Source organism: Zosterops lateralis (genome assembly GCF_965231275.1).
Source record: "Zosterops lateralis genome assembly, chromosome: 12".
In the NCBI taxonomy this organism is placed as follows: Eukaryota; Metazoa; Chordata; class Aves; order Passeriformes; family Zosteropidae; genus Zosterops; species Zosterops lateralis.
The window spans coordinates 12,542,646-12,563,011 of record NC_139772.1 but is presented as its reverse complement, the minus strand read 5'-3'; the positions used below and the strand labels follow the sequence as shown (position 1 = coordinate 12,563,011).

The following is a 20,366-nucleotide window of genomic DNA, read 5'->3' as shown; positions in this document are numbered from 1 at the left end:
CTCTCAGCTCTTCTGACCTCTGCATTTGTCCTCCTGGCCCCCTAATCCCACACTCCAGCTCTCCCAGATGCACCCTAATATCTCCAGTTGCATCCCCTACCCTCCTGTATCTGTCAGTGCCCCTCACCTCCTCCAGTCCTACACTTCAGTTGACCTCCAGCTGCCCCGACCTTTGCAACTGCCCCCTAGTGCTACCCCATCTCCCCCATCTGCCTCCACCCCTGCTTCACCAACTGCTTCCTCAGTCCCACTGCCCTGCTGCCCAGTCCCCTTGCCCTGCTGCCTGGTCCCATCTCCGCCATTGCCTCCGATCTCCCCCAGTGCTCCTGGTCCCACTGCCCTGCTGCCCAGTCCCATCTCTCCCATTGCCCCCAGTCCCACTGCCCTGCTCCCTGGTCCCATCTCCCCTGTTGCCCCCAGTCTCCCCCACTGCCCCCGGTCCCATCTCCCCATTGCCCCCGGTCCTATTGCCCTGGTCCCCGGCCCCATCTCCCCCATTGTTCCCGGTCTCACTGCCCTGTTCCCCTGGTCCTATCTCCCCCATTGCCCCCGGTCCCACTGCCCTGCTGCCCAGTCCCATTGCCCTGCTCCCCGTCCGCATCTCCCCCATTGCCCCCGGTCCCACTGCCCTGCTGCCCAGTCCCACTGCCCTGCTCCCCGTCCCCATCTCCGCCATTGCCCCTGGTCCTATTGCCCTGGTCCCATCTCCTCCATTTCCCCCAATCGCCCCCACTGCTCCCCAGTCCCATCTCCCCATTCCCCCGGTCCCACTGCCCTGCTGGCTGGTCCCATCTCCCCCATTGCCCCCGGTCCCATCTCCCCCATTGCCCCCGGTCCCATTGCCCTGGTCCCCGGTCTTATTGTGCTGCTCCCCGGTCCCATATCCCTCATCTCCCCAGTTCCATATCCCCCATTGCCCCCGGCTCCCCCATCTTCCCCTCACACCAACCCCCCCCCCGCCCCGGCCCACAGCGCCCCCTGCCGGCCGCCCCTCGGGCCGCGCCCCTCCGGCTGACGCGGCTCCCGCGCGTGCGCGGTGCGGTGCCGGTGCCGGCGGATCCCCGTCCGGCGCGGTCCCGCGGCCCGGCCAGGCCCGGCTTCTCCCGCCCCGCCCCGCGGCCCCTCGCCCATCATGTTGGTGCCCGTGTTCACGCTGAAGCTCAACCACAAGATCCTGCCCCGCATGGTGGCGCTGGGCCGGTACGACGGGACACACCCCTGCCTGGCAGCCGCCACGCAGGCGGGCAAGGTAACGAGGCAGGAGCAGCCTCGGCGCGGCCTGGCCCGGCCGGGCAGAGCAGCCCCGGCAGCGGCCGCGGAAGCCGCGCTGACCCCGCCGGTTCCCCTGCACCGGGGCTGAGCCCAGCCAGGAGCTGGGGACCCGTGGCCCAAACCTCCGAGCTGGGTGCGGGCACGGGGTGCTCAAGCCTCGCTCCGCTGCAGCGGCGAGCCTGCCAACATTGATAGCAGGTGACCAAGTGCAGTAGCAAAGAGAGGCTGTGGAATCTCCAGCCCTGGGGATATTCAAAAGCTGTCTAGACACAACCTGGAGTAACACGCTCTGGGGGACCCTGTTGGAGCAGGAGGTTGGACTGGATGACTTCTGTGGCTTCTTCCAGCCTGAACCAGTCCACAAACCCAAGTCGCTAAGGAAAATCGCGTTTTCTAGCCGACAATGGGATTTTTTGAAGCCATGGGTTTTATCATGCAGTTCTCGGAGCAGCAAGCCTTGGCACTGTTACAAACCAAGCTCTGTGCTGATAACGGGGCTGAGGTTTCTGTGGGTGATGCACAAACGGCTTGACGGGAACAGAGAACATCCTGTGTGCTGTGTTTGAGTTAGAAACATAAACAAAACAGGATTAAGTACAACCTGAGTAATAAAGCATAGGTTGAAGCATAAACCTACAGAGACACTCAGGTTGTTAATGCAAACAGGGTTCATCTTTGATGTTTCCCTGCATTATTAATTTTATTTTGGCACCTTTAGGTACAGCATAGAACAATGGCTTGTCTGAGGGACAGACTACACAGCCAGAAAGCAAACTGAGCCTGTGATCCTCTGACTTGGCTCCAGGCAGTTACAGTGACTGAGCATTGGTCAGTGAGAGTAAAACCGTGTTTATCATTCATCCCTTTTAAATTAACCATGTTCACCTACAGATGGAGGTTACAGATATGTACCAAGTAAATTGTCCTAAATGTTTGAGGTGTTTTGGAAATACTGCTACCAGCTGGAGGTAATTTGTTTAGTTTGTTGTTACTCTCTTTGGTTTCCTATTTTTGCCTTATTCTGAAGACTTGTCAGTTGTCATTTTCATAAATAAACAAAACAATGATGTTGCAACTCCACTGGCCAGAGCACTGTTTTTCCTGCCATTTCCTTTTCTCTAGTATGGTGTAAAGAATAACTGTGAGGAATACTATTGTCAGTAAAACCCCCTGTCTTTTGTCCACATTTAGATTGAGTGAATGCCTTCTCTGCCATCGCAGTTATTATCCGAACAATAGTCTTTACTGTTTGTATACAAACAGATACATGTGTGTATTTATATTTATATCTTTGTTTCTACAGGTTTTTATTCACAATCCTCATGCCCGAGGACAGAGAACGAACACAAACCGAATGGTGCAAAGTAACCAAGATTCAGACATTTCTCTTCTGAACATTAATCAAGGGATCACTTGTCTGACTTCAGGGGTGCTGAACCCTCAGCTGGGTTATGATTGTCTTCTGGTTGGAACACAGACTAATTTATTGGCCTACGATGTGTATAACAACTCAGATTTGTTTTACAGAGAGGCAAGTTGATTTAACTGTCTTTTTTTTTTTTTAGTAGCTCCATAATTTTCTGTTTCTTTGGGTTGTAAAGATTACAGTTTTTACATTACTTTGCCAATTAATTATGTGTCTGTGCTATGCATTATTCCTACTGCTATATTCAGAACATTTTGTCTCTAGAATATCTACAGTATTTCAAAATTAATATATGAAAATTTACTCTTGCACATACATTGCATTCACATGTCACATCCCCTAGCCAGACCAAATTAAAAAAAAAATAATAGGCATTCAGAGCTTAGCTAAACTGACATTGATAATATTGGAAGCTCTCTTCTTCATTTGTGTGGTCTGATGTATTATTGTCTGCTGTTTCTTTTTCCTTTAATGCTTCTCTGCAGGTTTCAGATGGAGCCAATGCAATAGTTCTTGGAAGGCTGGGAGATATTTCACCTCCCCTTGCTATTATTGGTGGAAACTGTGCCCTGCAGGGCTTTGATTATGAGGGAAATGACCGTTTTTGGACGGTAAGACCATACATAATAGTTTTGATCTTATTAGAAGATTCTTTCGATGGCACTAAATCATCTTGATTTTTTTAAAAATAGGATAACTATTAATTTAGTTGCTGATTGTTCTTAATTTATCTCAGCCTTAAACTGTATTTTCGCCATGTATTCAGTGCAGTCAGATGTTGCTTGAACACTGTGTCAATTGTTCTGTTGCAGTCGAGATAATAAAAATAATTCAGCTTCTGACAGCAATGACCATCAGTGAGTACTGTCCTTCTCTTTGTAGGTTACTGGAGATAATGTTCGTTCATTGGCACTCTGTGACTTTGATGATGATGGGAAAACTGAGGTTTGTAACCATTTACACATAAATTCAGCTGTTCTTGTGGTCTTGTAGTGAAATGATAATAGAAAAACTTAGATTATCAAATACAACTGACTTACATAATCAGTTATAGTTTCTCATTTTTATTTGTGTCAGGAGTAATACAATGAAATGCCTGTGATCATCAGTTGGCAAGGCATTTATTTCAGTGGTATTTCTTGAATATGGTTATGAACTGTTTTAAATTTCAGAGAAACAACTCGCAAGCTTATATGTAAAAGTGAACTTTTAAAAAGCTATTCTTTTGAAAAGCTTCACTTACCCTTGGTAAAATCCAGAAATCTGTCTTCACATCCAGCCCTTCTGTTTCCTTATATTGGCATGGGGAAATGAAATACTCTTTGTTTGCCGATTTAAAATTATGATAACTTGTAACACACATCTTGTTGATAGCGATGTGAGACAAACAATAGGAAACAGCTGCCATTCTGATCATGCAGGCTGCAGGAGATGGGTGAAATTGTGAATTTGTGTTCAAATTCATTCCCTTTTGGAAACATTTCTTTGTCCCAAATTAACAACTGTGCTTCTAAATATGAATCTTTAAGAAGAGAAATGGCTTCCTAGTATATATCAAATGCAAATCAATAAGAAGTTAAATCATTATGCTAAAAATACTTACTTTTGCAATCTATCTTAAGACTTTAAACATAATTGAGCTTCCTTGTTTAGGTCCTGAAAAATCCTCATTTGAAATATCCCGTTGGACTATGTAAGAGTGATGTGTAAAGGGCCTCAATAGTTTTCATGTGCTTTTTATTAGCACTAAACTGATACAGACCCTGCTTGATTGGGATCTTCAGGAAGTGAGATAGTTTCAAGTTTTCAAATCAATTTCTGCGCAGCTCTACTTTGTATTTTTTTTAATGTGCTGAGAGGTGTTTGTAGAAAGTAGAGACAGTATATAAGGATTCAGAGACCAGGAAACTGATCTATGTTACTAATTGCAACTGGTTTGCACTTGTGCTTTCAAATGGGTTTTGTTACATTTTTCTGCTTGATAGAAGCAGTTAGTGTGATCTGGTGCTACTTTGAGCTAAGTAGAGTAGGATACAATATCCAACTAACTTGTTGTCCAGTCACCCCAACCTTCATTTACTGATATGTTTTCAGGGTTCTTTTTAATCTTAAAATTATCTAGGTGATTTTAAAGGGTTTTTACTTATTTATTTACCTTTATTTGTGGCTTTTGTGAAGCTGCCTCTAATTTAAAACTGAAGTTCTGAGAAAATGCACAGAAGCAGCTTCCTAAATGATCACTTTGTGTCTTGCCTGGTAAATGACTATGTTAGCTTCATTTCTGTTCTTTCTGCCCCAGTTAAAAACATGTTCACATTTTAAATTGACTGATTTTAAAACTGCATGAATATACTTTTAGCAGCTAACAGAATTAACTTGTCACTGCTTTCCTCAGGATTTTTAGATTCATGAAGGTTACTTTCTGCCATCTTGCAAAAGACTCGTGGGGCAAGTCTTTGACTTGCTCTTTCAAATTTCTGTTGAGTGGAATGAAAGTCACTGAGGTGGATGTTGTGAATCAAACTAACAACAACAACAACAAAATCTAGAGACCTCTGGAAAATCCAGCATCACCAGTAATTGTTTCAGGATTGTGTGGTTTTATCTGGTTTCCTTTTGCTGGTGATTGCAACTTGGTCAAGAAATCTCTGCTTCTTAAATATGTTAACTGTTGCAAATTATTTCAGTAGCTGCAGTAGACTTAGCTTGGTGTGATTTAGGTTGACATAATCTGAAGCATCCTTACTTGGGAAGAAAACCAGCCTTTAATCTTTTTAAAAATCCAACTTTGTTATGGATTTGTATCTCTTTTGCCAAGTAAAGATGAAAGACTCATGGGTTTCTGTGGGGAGAAGTACTGCCAGGTTTTGTAGTTTGATATGTAATTCTGTTTGTCATTGATTTAATAGATGACTTTATGGACAAGGTACGGATCAGATCTGTTCCTTGGTTTTTCACTTTGCAAAAGAGAATCTGATAATTATCTCCATCTTCATTATGAACATTTCCACTGGGCTCTTTTCCATTTAATGCCTTCTACTTGGTGAACTAGGAGACAGTAAAAGAACTAAAATGTAGGAAATATTAAGGAGTGAGGATGCAGAAGACCCAATTCAATGCCTATTGGTATAATCATTTACAACAAGATAAAGCAAATTTTAGTCCTACTTTGCAGTAGTGGCAGCTACCACTTAGATTGGAGGAGCAGAGGTGGTTGATACCTGAATTCATTGGGGTTTGTTTGTCTTGGGTTTTTTTTTGTGTGTGTTTGGTTGGTTGGTTTTTTTTTTTTAATTAGGGGTCTTCAGTAGAACACTGGGAGCATTTCATAGGTCTGTTAAAAGTTTTTCTGGCTGGCTGGATCCTGGTGCTTATGTCCTTAGCTTGAATAATTATTTTTAAGGAACATTACTTCTTTTCAGCTTCTTGTTGGCTCTGAAGATTTTGACATCCGCGTGTTTAAAGAAGATGAGATTGTGGCAGAAATGTCAGAGACAGAGGTAAATTATTTCTGGCTGGTGTTTATTATAGTTGCTGACAGAGCTGAAAGTTGTATACTCTAAAGCTTCTCTGGTTCAGATTTATTGTGTAGTTAAGTAGTTACTCAACTATTTGGCACAGTATCTATTCTGCTAGAACTGCAAAAGTTCGAGTTTAATAATGCCTTTCATTATGCAGGGGGCTTTTTGCTTTGTTTATTTACAAACCTTTCACCCCACTGAGAAAAGTGACTATTCTTGGCTGACAGTCAGGACCCTGTGCAAGGGTGATTAAGGTTGCTGCATTGCGGTTGAAGCTCTTAGTGTCCTGTGAGTAAAAGGATGTGTTCTGCTGTTTTCCTCATATGTTTTTGATGGAATCATGATGATGTAACTTGTCCCTGTGGTTATATCCAGACAGTGCATGGCAGGGTAGAAGGGGAATGCCCAGGCAAAACTGGAAGATTGTATTGCGTTTGGAGTTACACACTGGCTATATAAAAAGAGCTGTAGTGACTAATGTAAGGTATGGGGCAGACAGGTTTCCAGAGGGATAAATGAAAGATGTAGGATGGCTGTTTAGCTTTAGAACTGAGAGAAGATGCCCACTGATTTTGGTTTCTAGGAAGGGAGTAAAATATCCTTATCACTGCATTTAGAAGTGTTCTCAGTCTTCTCACGGCCCTTCTGTACCCAAGGTAGAGTAAGGTCACAGACCTTTGTCCTTAAACATTTGAGGCCTCCCTGCTGCTCAAGATGGGACTAAAAGGCTTAGCTGATAAACCACTTATGAAGAGCTATAAAAGACAAAGCCACGTACTGTTCTGGAAAAGGAGGTTGTTACTATCATTACAATTAGAACTGGCTCTGTAATATGTCCTGCTATCTGTGCAGTGGCTAGTCTGGTCATTAGATATTTCTAGTTAAAGGGATGCTAAAGGTCTGCCACTCTCAAGCATGATTTATTTCCAGATCCTCAGTAGAACTGTTCTAAATTCACACCTGCAGTCATAGGAGGCCTGTTACAATTCTACTGTTCTAAGATAAAAGGACACAGCTGAATCAAAACCTTTCTTTTTAGGAAGGTAAATTCAGGGAACAGTGTCTTTGTACATTATGTTTGATTTGGAAGTCTTGGATACTTTTCATTTTCTGTTTTTAATCACTTACTCTGGTGAAGCTGAAGCTATAGATTGTTGTGCTTCTTATAAATAGACAATAAATGTGGGTTTATTGTTACCTTTGAGTTTGTCTGTTGCTGTGGTCTTCTGTCCTTACTGGGTGCTTGTAATTGAGTTTGATACTTAGGAAAGATTCTGCAGAAGATTGTGAGAGGAAAAGATAAAGGGTTTGGAAACAAAGTTTTGTGGTAAAAGATCCAAGGAACACAGTCATATGATTTTAAGTAAGAAGTTTGGGAAGAATTTAATTCAAGGAAGTCTCCTGTGCTACATTGTAGAAGACCAGACAGATGATTGTAATTGTTCCTCCTGACATTAAAATCTCTAGTCTCAGTGTGTGGAAAAACCTGCATTTCCAAGCCCTGAGAACTGTAGCTCAATGAGGAATGGGTCTTAAAAGGATGAGAGACAGGCCAAGTTCTTTCCCCAGAGCTTATTCAGGTAGGACACCTAGCCTGGTGTTCCAGTTTTGTTCCAAAGGAGTCCAGCTGTGGGAGTTTTTAATTTTTATCTTACTAGTACTGGGCAAAGATTCTCTACCAATAATATTTCTGGGTCTTTCCTAACCCAGTCAAGTTGAACTTTTGGCATCATCAGCTCCTTAAGCTTAAGGAATATTGTCTGTAGTTTCTCAATGATGACCACAGGAATCCTATGAGCAGTTGTTTTGCTACCTGTGGTAGGAAATAGTTGGTCAAAGTACACAGTTTGAGGGCAGTTCTGCAATCCTTGCTGAAGTGTGTCCTAACACTGGCAATACAGCTTGTGTGAGGAAATCCTACAAGGCCTTCAGTGATTTCAGACTGATTCTTAAAAGTAGTTAATTCAGTATTCAACACTTCCTACAACAGATTGACTTACCATTTAAGAAATGTAGGATCTGTATGACATATCTATAGCCTGTTCCCTGTTAGTTGAAGTTGCACAAGTTCTCACTCGTGTGTCCTGTGTGTCCCTGCCTTCCCCACTAGACTGTCACTGCCCTTAGCCCCATGTACGGCAGTCGCTTTGGCTACGCTCTGGCCAACGGCACCGTCGGCGTTTACAGCAAGACTGCGCGCTACTGGAGGATTAAGGTTAGTCCACTGCTGGAGTATCATCATCACTGGAGGCTTGAAGACTGCCAGGAGACTTGGTATCTAATTTCAGGTCATTCTGATGTTACCCTTAGGTGAACTTTGCTGAGCAGAGAACTTAATGTAATTTTGTTCTTACAAAATCTACCTGTTTTTATAGGCTCATATAAAAATACCAGGTCAGTTCCTACAGTACTTTTGGGCTGTTGGTAGTGATTTGAACAAAAGTGATACAACCAGGGATTCTTCAGCTTAACAAGAGATATTCGAGTTCATGTTAGAAAGTCCTCTGGTTGAATCAATACACTCTTTTTCAGAAACTGAAATATTTCATTGTCTGTGTTCAAGGTTAATTTTTCTCATCAATAGCAATTTCCTGCTGCAGCAAATCAGTTTGGCAAGATCCTTTCCTGATGCTCATTTTAATATTCTTAATATAACATAGAATAGTATATTTAGTAGTAATAAGAAGATTCCTCAAGAGGTGTCAGGAAGAGGCTCATGGTTGTCCTCAGTAGTCTAATTTTATGACAGTGTTGAGGCCCTGATACCTTTTTCCCTAGAGAATTTGGTTTTTTATACTTTGTTTTTGTGAGTTCTAATCATCTGCTTGGATGGAAATATATTTAAGGGAACGATCAGGTCCTTTGAAAACAGTGTACTGGATTAGTAGTGCAAGGGCTAAGATGTCACATGTGTCTGTGACCCTAGAAATAGTAATGCTCAAACTTCCTGTTAAGAGGCATGGTTGTATTCCTTTCTGTACTCTCTGTAGTCTCACAGTCCAGTGTTTTCCAAGAGGCAAGCATATGATGTTTAGAGAATCTACCCAAGCTTAATTTGTCCTTTCTTTCCTGCCCTCAGTCAAAAAATCAAGCAGTGAGCATACACGCGTTTGACCTGAATTCTGATGGAGTGTGTGAGTTGATCACTGGCTGGTCTAATGGGAAGGTGAGTCTATACAGGGGGAAAATGAGGAGCTGTAGAAATAGGGACTGTGTTTGAACAAGGCTGTTAAGTTATCTGAAGAACAGCAACCAAAAAATGAGCAATACTTTGAAACCTGAGCACTGCAGATCTCTTGCAATAAATCTAGTTTGGCTGGTGAGTCCTGTGCCAAGTGCAAGATCAGAGAAAAGCTGCTTCCCCTGCTTAGCTCAGAGTCAATTGCTAAGGTGTGGCAAGTTGTTTCCATGGCAGCAGAGATCATATGCCACATCCTAGAGTTCTTGAGTGTCTCTATTCAGGTGTGTCTTGAGGACACGCTAATAATCCTCTGCAGTGTGTTCTGAGTGTTCCCAAACTACAGGGAAGACAAAGCAGTTATGTAACAGGAGAGCAGTGTCAGTCTTGACTGTGGCAGGATTAATCAAGCATTATTTCATTTTATGTAGAGGCATTCTATACAGCTCAGTTTCAGTCTTTCAAGCCGGTTCCTTGGTATTCCCCTTTGTCAGAAATGACTGTTTTAACTGCCACATCTCTCCTGGATGCAGCTTGCCAGGTTTTTCTGTAAAGCTGTGCTTTTTTCTTCACACCTCTTATTACTCTCGTTAGCCTGCGGCACTTTAATAAATTCATATCAAGCTGGCAGTCTGGAGCCCAGATGTGTTGTAATTTACATTGGATTAGATGTGTAACATTGTTAAAGAGAGAACCTCTCCTTGCTTTGCTTCTGTTGATTTTCCACTGGTTGTCTGTACCCAATTTGTTGGTCTGAAGCAGTCCATACTCCATATAAAGAGTAATGCTTTGACCTGTGCTTTCGAAAATACAAAGTGCATGGAACTGAGCCCACCTCACCCTTCTTATCGAATTAAAGATAATTGAAGGTTGTGGTATTTGTGTATAAAAATAATTCACCACACAAAGGCTGCAGCTGAGAGGAGAGGTTGTAAATACTGCATTAAAGTTATTTCTGGTTTAGTCCCATCATTGCTGCATCATATGTGCATAACCTTTCCAGTGCAGACTTGCAGTCCCTTTTATTTCCTTCCTTTTTTAGTTTTGTAACTTAGGGAAGGATCTCTGAAGAGAAGTTCCTTCTAGCTCCTTCTAGAGTCTGCCTAGAGGTCATTTCTTAATAGTACTTTTTTCACGTGTGGTGTTTGGATGAGCAGAGCTGCAATTTCACCTGCAGTTCTGTGAGCAGAGCTGGGATTCAGTTAACAACTCAGAGTATGGCATGACATGTGTTTTGGAGTTGGCTTTTCTCTTCATGCCAGGGCTTGGAACTTTTGTTGTTCCAGGTTGATGCACGCAGTGACCGGACAGGGGAGGTCATCTTTAAGGACAACTTTGCTTCCTCGATTGCAGGACTGGTGGAGGGGGATTACAGAATGGATGGGAGCACCCAGTTAATCTGCTGCTCAGTTGATGGTGAAGGTAAAAGTGTTGTTCAGGATATTAATGTAATACACAGCAATATCAGGCACATCTCATCATCTCAGGTTAGCTAAACATCGTTTTGGTTCCAGCGTTTTGTGTGCCAAATTCCCACTGCTTTATCTACAGTTAGGGGAATTTTGAGTTACGCTATCTGCAAACAGGATTTTGAATGTTGCCTTCCCTATGAGGATCAGCACGTGTTTCATTATGATCCAAGAAACTATCAAAATTCATTTGTCTAATGGAAGAAACCCCATCCTAATTCAAATATAATGATATTCAGGACAGACTCTGGTTCTTCAGGCTACATTATAATAGATGAATGTATACGAAATCTTTTTTTTCTATGTTTTAATTTTTTGGCTGCTTTATAGTAGGTAAAAGGTGATTAAGGAAATAAGGGTGTGTGTGTTTTGGTCTTCTGCAGACAAAGAATTTTTATATTAGAAATTTTAGATGTTAACAGCACTTTGTTTCCTGGAAAATGCTATCCTGAGACTGGAGAAGTGGTGGATATATCCCACCATGCATTCAAGAAGTCAGACCTCGTTATTGTGAGTGGAAATAAATACGATCACAGATGATTTAAATAAGCTTAGTATGAATTTACAGGGATGGCTCTGGGAAAGACACTGGTGTGATTATCCGACTCCTTGGCGTCAGTGGCCTGAGACAAGCAGGTCTGGCACAACCCATTTGAAACAAAAGCCTGTCCTTGTTAAATAGCAGTCTTCTGCTGTCTGTCTTAATCACAGGCTGTGGGGATTTGCTGCACTTGGGCTTCAGCTCATAAACTTTTTTTCCCAAGCTTATGGAAGGGAAGCATTGTAAGCAGTTCTGGAGGATCTTTTCTTAGCAGAGTTTTGTAGGTTGGTATCACTGAACATGATCATCCTTTTCTGAGGGGTCCATTGTAAACAAGCCTTGGCACGATGGGGCTCCCTTTAGGCCTTGATAATTAGTTATATGAGGTTATATAGACAATATTATTGGAGTTCTATTTGGGACCAGCATCCTTTTACATGAGGCATTCTCCTGTGTTGCAGCAGTTCTTCTCTTGCTCTCATTTTAAATAAATTATTTGCTCTCATTTTAAATAAATTATTTATTATTTGAAATAATAAAATGTGTCCTTTCATTGGAGGACAGTGTGGAAACTGAATGATTTCAAGTTCCATACAACTTTTTACAGGGCAGCAGTCATTTGCAGTCAGGCAACATATTCTTCCCAGCTAAAAGATTTTTGTCACAGGCTTTTATTGTCAGAGCTGCAATCAGCGCGCACAGACTTAGAGCAAAATGAAAGTTGTCTCCTCACCTGTTCAGGTCCTCTGTGTCCACAGACAGGTATTTCCATAACACTCTGCTCCACTGGGTTACAAGTCTTACCCCTTGAAGTGAAGTATCCCTTGATTTGGGGAAAAACTAGTGTGGGTAAATCTTGTTTTCTGGCTGATTAACAGTGACTTACAGTCACTTCCAGACAGCAACAACAACTCTGACCAGCTGTAGAAGTCCAGGTATACATTTTATTAATTTTGCATAATTGTAAACTTGCCTAAGCACCTGAAAGAATGATTGCAGTGGGAATCCTGTTGCAAAACGACTGGGTGCTGCACTTGTTTGGTCAGGTGAGTACAGCTTAAAAACAGGTTGGAAATTCACTTTTTTTTTTTTTTTTTTTTTTTTTTAATGTGCAGTTCAATGCTCAGGTTTTCAGCTGAATAGTACTAGCTGAAGACTAGAACTGCAGAGGTGGTACAAGGGAATCATGTCACAGAAACTGAAGTTCTGGGCAGGCTTTTGAAGGCTTTGCTGAAATGGGCTATGTTTTGTTTTTGTGCAGTCCGAGGCTATCTGCCAGGAGGTGAGGAAATGAAAGGGAACCTAATGGATACAAGTGCTGAGCAGGATCTTATCCGAGAACTTAGTCAAAAGAAACAAAATCTGCTTCTGGAGTTGAAAAATTATGAGGAAAATGCAAAGGTACTGCTTAAATAACGTGTAGGGCCAAGACACACCTTCCTGTTGGTATAAATCCAGAGTAATCTGGGAAGCGGTTGTGGGGCAGTTCAGACAAGTCAGAGCTGTAGCTTGTCAGGATGCAGTGAGATTGTCTGCTGGGGGCTCCAGCCTCTGCATTTGGCTTGCTCGTTGTGCAAGTTCAGAACTTGCTTTCTGTATTTTAATAATGCTTTCTTTGCTTCTTCCTCTTGCTAGAGCAGTTGTGTTTAGAGCTTGATCCCCTTCAGCCTTGTGCTTTGGCTTATGACTGAAAATTGTAGTTTTGAGTGCATAAGCCATCTTGGGAGTCAGAGGGAATTGTGTGAGAGGATTAGATCACTGGGTGAGGGCTGGGAGCACTGCCAGGATGTAGGAATCACACTTGTGGCTTGATGGTGAACATTTCAAAAAGCAGTCTGAGGAAAGAGCAAACTCATATTTGATCAGCAAATGACCACCATGACAGAAGCTTGGAATTCTGTAAGATTGTGTTTAAAATTGACTTATGTGAAATGTTTTTTGAGTAAAAGGGTTGTGTACAGAGCTGAGGTCCATCCATAGTGAAGCACTCAAATGCATTGTAGCCCATGTGTCCATAGCTCCATGACTAATCCAACCACCACTCAGCTACTTGGAAGTGCCTGGGACTTGCTGTAATGCAACCATCTTCTGAAAGAGAAGAGAACTGACTTGTGCATGTGTTTTCTTGGTTTTTTGAATGAAAATTTTGAAGTTCTGATACTGAAGGGTATGTGTTCTGTAACAGGCTGAATTAAACACTCAGTTGAAGGAAGCTGATGAGGAGAGAGGTGTGATTCCAGCAAACACCCAACTTCAGACAACCCTCTCAGTTAATCTGGGCTCTGACAGCCAGTCTGCCCATGTGGAGCTGTGTATTTCCACCACAAATGGTGAGTGGTAACCTGCAACCATTGATATTCACTTCAGGTAAAATCATGCAAATTTTTAGTTATATTTAGCTGGTGATTTGAATGTCTCCTCTTTATTGTCTGCAACGTCCCTTTTGTGGTTTCTTTCCTTTCACAGAGTTTTGAATCAAGCTATGTTCCTTGGATGGGTCTTAGGGGAGAGGAGTTTGATGGAATTTGTTTCTTATTATGTGTTATTTTCTGAGGCAATTAACATTTACCTTGGATGAAACCAGCCTTGGTGATCCCTGCAGCACTTCTTGTATTGACTGTAAACACCAACCCACAGCTGCATTAGTGAAGGTGTTGCATAAATGCAGCTGGATCCCAGTTGGCTTTACATGCCAAACTGGAACTACCCCAAGACAGCAAATTGACCTTGCAGCAGGCATGCTAGGATGCAGTCAAGTCCAGATGTGGTAGTCCTGGTTGTCTGAGATATTTTAACAATTCAGAGGAGGGATATAAGGAGTTGAACATGCTTAATTCTGAAAACAGTGACAGTTTGTTGCCAGAGGACAGCTTTTAATTTGGGAACTGCTTTTTCTTCCTATTGCTAAGACACAATCATCCGTGCTGTGCTGATCTTTGCTGAGGGCATATTTGAAGGAGAGAGCCATGTGGTCCACCCCAGTCTCCAGAACCTCTCGGGCTGCGTTCGTGTTCCCCTTACTCCACCCAAAGATGTCCCTGTGGATTTGCACATCAAAGCCTTTGTGGGTTACCGAAACAGGTGAGTTCTGTGGTGTGATCTCTGCTGGTCTCTAGAACTGTGGGACCAGGAAACAGCAATAATGTGGTTTCGTGCTTGTCCCATTGGAAGTGCACCGTTAATTTCTGGGTGTCCCATTCTTCTGTCTTACTGAAAGGAGAGCTGGGATGCTTTCTTAAAAACTGATACTCCTGTGGCACTGGCTCTTTTCCAGACAAAGTCTAAATGCTCTGAAATGCTCTGTTGTGTTCTGGTTGTGCCTTTAGGGAAGGAATGCACATTTGTCCAGGAGATGTTTTACTGTGGGTATGTGGAGGGAATCAAGAGATGAAGAGACTCTATCGTGTTGTCCCTAAGGGACTGGGCCCTGGATGGTGGCTGCTCTGGAAGGAGTACTTGAACACTGTGGAGACACAGCTTTGTCTCTCAAGCTATAAAGTAACCCTGAATCCGTTTGGCTTTAGGGCAGATAGAAAGTAACACATGCTTGATTTCAAGACAACATTTTTCCAGTCTCCCATATAAATATCTCTCTGTAGAAAATAAAATGTCTCTTCATATACCCTTGAAAACAGTTTTCTTCCTGCTCACATCTGTCTGCCAGAGCTGTTGGTGCCTGAGAATGCAGCATTCTTTCCCTGAGCAGGGAGGCATATTTTGAGAGCTAGCCACCCACTGCAGAAAGACTGTATAGGACTGAATTCCCTTTCTGTTTTCTCTATTTGCCTTTATTATTTCTTTTCATGAGACTTCACTGAACTTGTAAAGAAAATATCCAATCATAAAGTAAAATTGTACATGCATTAGCCTAGAGAGTACACTTCAGTAGAAGGATTATTGAGAATGACAGCAATGGGGAGGTATCATACAACCTCGTGATAGGCCTGGAATTTCCAAGTTTCAGTGTTTCTTCCAGGGAAGCATTAAGCGGCTGATTATGTAACTGGAAACTGTGGCTGTCAGTCCTCAGCTAAAAAAGAACCAGGAACCATTGGAATAGGTGAATCCCTGTTGTTTCTAACTCTGTTTTTCTGTTGGATTGCTTCCAGCACACAGTTCCATGTATTTGAGCTGACAAGACAGCTTCCCCGCTTTTCCATGTATGCCCTGAGCAGCCCAGACTCGGCCACAGAGCCCCTGAGCTTTGTTAACTGTACCATGAATGAGAGGCCACAAAGGGTGAGTTTCTGCTCCTCTTCCTGGTTTCAAGTCTTGCGTAGGTGGAGGGTTTGCAATCAGCTTGAGATTTCCAATAGCAAAGGAAAAATTATGCTGTGAACTGCACTACTGGCCTTAGGAGTCTGTGTATTTCAAATCAACCCTGCTTTCTTCTGTCTTTAAAAGATGATTCAAATGAGGCATTCCAAGCATCAGGAATTCCTGCAGGAACTAAAGGCCTAGATCAGAAGGTGTTTCAGATATTATCTTGTTTGCTGTGTGCCTGCTGACAGCAGGAGACCTGTAGTGAGTGTTGAATTTTGTAAATGAGCAGGTAACTGGAAAAAGGCAGCACAGTGCTCAGGTAGTGGCTCAGTTTTGTAGCAGTCTCTGATTATTGGATTTGATTATTTTAGGAGTATTCAGCTTTGGTGGAAGGATTCAACTGTCCTCATTCTGAGAAGTTCATGACGTGGGTTTATGGGATGAAATTTAGTAAACGAAATTTCCAGGGTATCCTGGACACAGTGTTCTGGTGCACATCGTGTGCAGGGACATTGTGTGGTTCCTGAGGCTTTCCACCCTGAAGGGATGGCTGATGCTCTTAATTTTATTTTTGCAAGATCGTTATGTGGCTGAATCAGAGCTTCTTGCTGCCAGAGGATGCAGAGTTTCAGAGCGCTCCCTTTCAGGTTTGCTTCACTTCCCTTCGTAATGCAGGTCAGCTCTGCATCAAAATCAAGCCTGGTGGAGAGGTGAGTACCTCCCTGGATACCCCAGTGAAAACAGTGTAGTCATATTGCCAGTAGGATGCAGGAAAAGTGAAGGATGACTAAACAGGCAGAGAAAATACTCTTGTTTTGGAAACTTCTGTGTCCGTTTACTGTCGGTGGGTAAAATTCCAGGGCCTGATAGTGAAGTAAACTGCTTAGTCTGCGGATCTGTAGGAAGGAGAGAAATTGTTTCATCACAGAATTGTTTCAGGGAGCCATAATGTGAGGCACAAAGCTGCCTGTAACTTCTGCACTGGTCCCGTGTGCACAGATGCCTATCCCAAACCTGAATAAAAGCCCCCTTGAAATTGTGTCTTCTTGTCTACTGAAAGCTCTAGAGCTTGCCCATGCCCACTTGATAAAAAGACCTGCTTTCAGCCTGGTCTTTCTTTCCTTTCTGACAGATTTCCATCAACACAGATGATATTGATCTAGCTGGTGACATTATCCAGTCAATGGCCTCTTTCCTGGCCATTGAAGATTTGCAGGTGGAAGCAGATTTTCCTGCATATTTTGAGGAGCTGCGGAAGGTGTTGGTGAAGGTGAGGAGGCTTTGGGCATTTCTAAGTAGGCAGATGAGCAGTCAGTGCAGTTTTTTTATGAGAGGATCTCTAAACTGCTTTATTTTTATTGCAGAAATCAGCCCACAATGGCTTGCTCTTGTATATTCTGTGGGACACCCTCAACTTTCTGTCTATTTTTGTTCTGTAGAACAGGCCTTGGTCCCCATCAATTGGTTGTTTAGGATAAAGTAAATATGTTGCCTGGGAGACTGAGCTCTAGGTCTAGGTCATCATGCTCACCCCTTCTAGGGGCCAAGTTACTGCTCCTGCAATGGGGAGTGAGGGGAAAGAGAACAGTGTCAGGGGTGCTGGTTGATTAGGATGGGATGTTATTTCCTATTGCACTGGGCTGAGGTTTAGCCTGAACCCTGTGTGCCCAGGGTGCCAAGGACCCTTGCTCATGACTTGTTTGCCTTGGACAGGTGGATGAGCACCATGCAGTGAATCAGAGGCTCACTGCTGACATGGCTGAACACTCCAACCTCATCCGCAGCATGCTGATTCAGGCGGAGGATGCCCGGCTCCTGGGAGACATGTGAGCAATTGGTTTGTGTGTTTGGGGTTTAGAATGGCCAGTCTTTGCTTTTCAGGCAGAAAAGAGCACAGAAAAACATAGGTGTGATACAAGAGTTGCCTAGTTAGGATTTTTGATGTAGAATTGTACATTAGATGCTCTCACCTTGAGCTCTCCTTGAACCTTTTCAGGTTCTTAACGTGGGAAACCAGTCAGGGGAAGGCAAGAGGGCAAGGGTAGGGACAGGTGTGGTGATTCTACTTCAAGACAGTGAGATATGTTAGATAGCTTTTATCAATATGATTCAGGACAGCCAAGTGATGTTATGTGGAACTCGGATTTCTTTGGAGGGCATTATAGCAAAGTTTATTGAAAGACAGCTTCTTTTTATACAGTATTTCAGTACAATGAATAGGATTGGTCCTTTAGGGCACCACCTTTTTTGTAAACATCCTACCAATAAACAAGTTGGAAAAACAGCAGGTGTCAGGAGGAGGCTATCTACAGGGATTTTTTTGGGTTCCTCCTCATGATTTCCCAGGCCAGCTTTCTCACAGGCTTCAAGCTGCTACTTGGAGCCTAAAATCTATTTTCTGAGCACTGTCAGTTCCCACAAGCTTTTCCTGCCTTCTTCCCTTAATATATCTGTGGTGTGTGTACTTTTGAGAACACCGAGGAAGAAATGTTAGGTGTCAGGTTTTTACTATGATTGCTGTTTTCTGCTAATGGTTGGGCTTTACTATGAAGAGCAGCAGCAAAGAGGGCCAAGCTACTGCAAGGCAGTGGTACTTTTCACTGGGGAAAGTGGCATCTCCACTTTGTCTTGCTGGATAAAGTAACTGCAAAAATAGACTGTTGAGGCTTTTTAGTAAAATAATGAGTATAACCAACATGTCTAGACAAGTCTATTGTCTTGTAGCTGGCAGACATGCAGGTGACTGTGGTAGCCAACACAAGCCGTGTATTTCTACACCTTTATATTGACAAACCAGGAATGACTTTCTTGTCCTCAGAGATGCAAATAACCGGACTGATTTTTCCCCAGGAAAAACATGAAGACACGGTACAGCGAGCTGTATGACCTGAACAGAGATTTAATAAATCAGTACAAAATTCGTTGCAACAATCACACAGAGCTGTTGAATAATCTGAAAGCTGTGAATCAGGCAATCCAAAGGGCTGGGCGGTTACGTGGTAAGTCTGTGTTTTTGAAAGCAATTTGGAGTCTCAGACCCCCAGTGAGGCACGTGTGTCCCACAGGTTACCTGGGTTAGTTAAGTGACTTCAGGCTTTTTGGCCTGAAACTCAGTTACTAGAAGTAATATTTCATTCTTTAGTCATAGCCAATTATGTGTGACAGTCAACTGTGAGCATCTAGTATAATCTGGGATCACAGTTCTAGAAAGAACAATTTGAAATAGTTTGAAGATTTCTGAATGAGGCAGAAATTGATAATTTTATTGAACATACTACTTTCAAAATGTTTTTAGAATTACTTCATTTCTTAGTTTATAATTCTTCAGTTCTTAGTTTAAAAAAAAGTAACTACTAATTTAAGCAGGACTGTTTTATCTGCATTATTAGTCCTGTAGGTCTTTGGGGAGGGAGGTACTTTTTTGTATGTTCATAGCATTCTTCTTCAAACAAGCTCTCATAAAACAGAGCTACAGGGGTTTCTTCTTTAGAGAAAGGGTTTATGTACTAGAAAAAAGGTGGTGTTTCATCATGTGTTTAAAAAGTATTTGAAAGAAACCCCTAAATTTTCAGACTGGATCAAAGAAGTATTTTTACCAGATTTTTACTCTGTAACTGAGTTTGTTTTTTTCTTTTCTTTTCTTTCCTTTGTTTTCCTCTTTGCAGTTGGCAAACCTAAAACACAAGTGGTCAGTGCTTGTCGGAATGCAATAAGAAGCAACAACTTCAACACACTGTTCAGGATAATGCGTGTGGGAACAGCTTCTTAGGGAGAGGAGCAGCAGCTGTGCAGAGGCAGTGATTCCATGCACTGGGCAAATAATGGATGACAAGCAGTTGATTCAAACCCCTACTCCACTGTAGGGTGAAGTAATTACAAAGGTAGTGGTGTAGTTATGTTGTCAGGTGAGAAATACTACAGAGACCAAAGCTCCATGAAGAGAGCATCAGAGTTTAAGTGCAGATGTGGTATTTATGCAAGACAGAAGTTCACACTTATTTTTTATTACAGTAACTTATTTATGTATTTAAATATATTTTGTAGTTAAGGCATTGCTCTTTTCCATTAAAACATAGACTGGCTTGACTGATTTTATTCTGATTTAGTTGGGGAGATGCGTACTGCTAAGTTTATTTGTTGAAAAAGCCCAAGCCAAACAACTTCTCTGGTTTCTGCTGCGTAGTTCCTTTGCACTTGAACTACCTGTGCTGGAGAGTCCTGGGTTTCATTGCAGGGATGTGTGGCTGTCTAGGTTAACTGCAGAGCAGTGCCTGAAAACCACCAAAGGGTAACATCTTGCTGGCTCTTAAGCCAGAAGATTTTTGACAGGTATCCAGTTCCGTGATCTGTGCAGGTAGGAAGTGGTCTGTTTCATATCCAGCATTCTCCCCACACCTGGATTGCAGAGTTTTACTTCCAGCTACTGGTTCTGTGCTGCTGCTGGAAAAACTGCACATACTGAGGTGGGCAAGGATGCATTTCAGGAACAACAAAAACAAACGACACACCCAAGCTTGGTGCATAATCATGAAGAGCTGGTAGTACTTAATGGGATCAAAAGAAGAAGATATTGGAAAATGACTTGGCTCCTGGCGCAAACCTGTTTAATTGTGTGATCTCTTAGAATTGGATTAAAATATTACAGTAAGGCTCTATCTCAGATCTAAAGGTATTTTAGAACCTTTGCCAAAGCAAA

The 20,366-nt window shown here is 42.6% G+C and overlaps 1 protein-coding gene across 1 annotated transcript; it reads left to right on the top strand.

The window, feature by feature from the left end:
* Positions 1-1,132: 1,132 nt before the first annotated feature.
* BBS2 (Bardet-Biedl syndrome 2) lies at positions 1,133-20,366 on the top strand (the record flags this gene model as incomplete). The annotated part of the gene is made up of 17 exons (XM_083870041.1): positions 1,133-1,249; positions 2,576-2,803; positions 3,184-3,309; positions 3,581-3,643; positions 6,121-6,198; positions 8,330-8,434; positions 9,299-9,385; positions 10,684-10,819; positions 12,669-12,808; positions 13,593-13,737; positions 14,317-14,488; positions 15,517-15,646; positions 16,249-16,380; positions 16,803-16,940; positions 17,384-17,496; positions 18,521-18,669; positions 19,336-20,366. The coding sequence occupies 17 exons, from the start codon at positions 1,133-1,135 to the stop codon at positions 19,437-19,439; spliced, it is 2,163 nt and encodes a 720-aa protein (XP_083726167.1). The 3' UTR covers positions 19,440-20,366.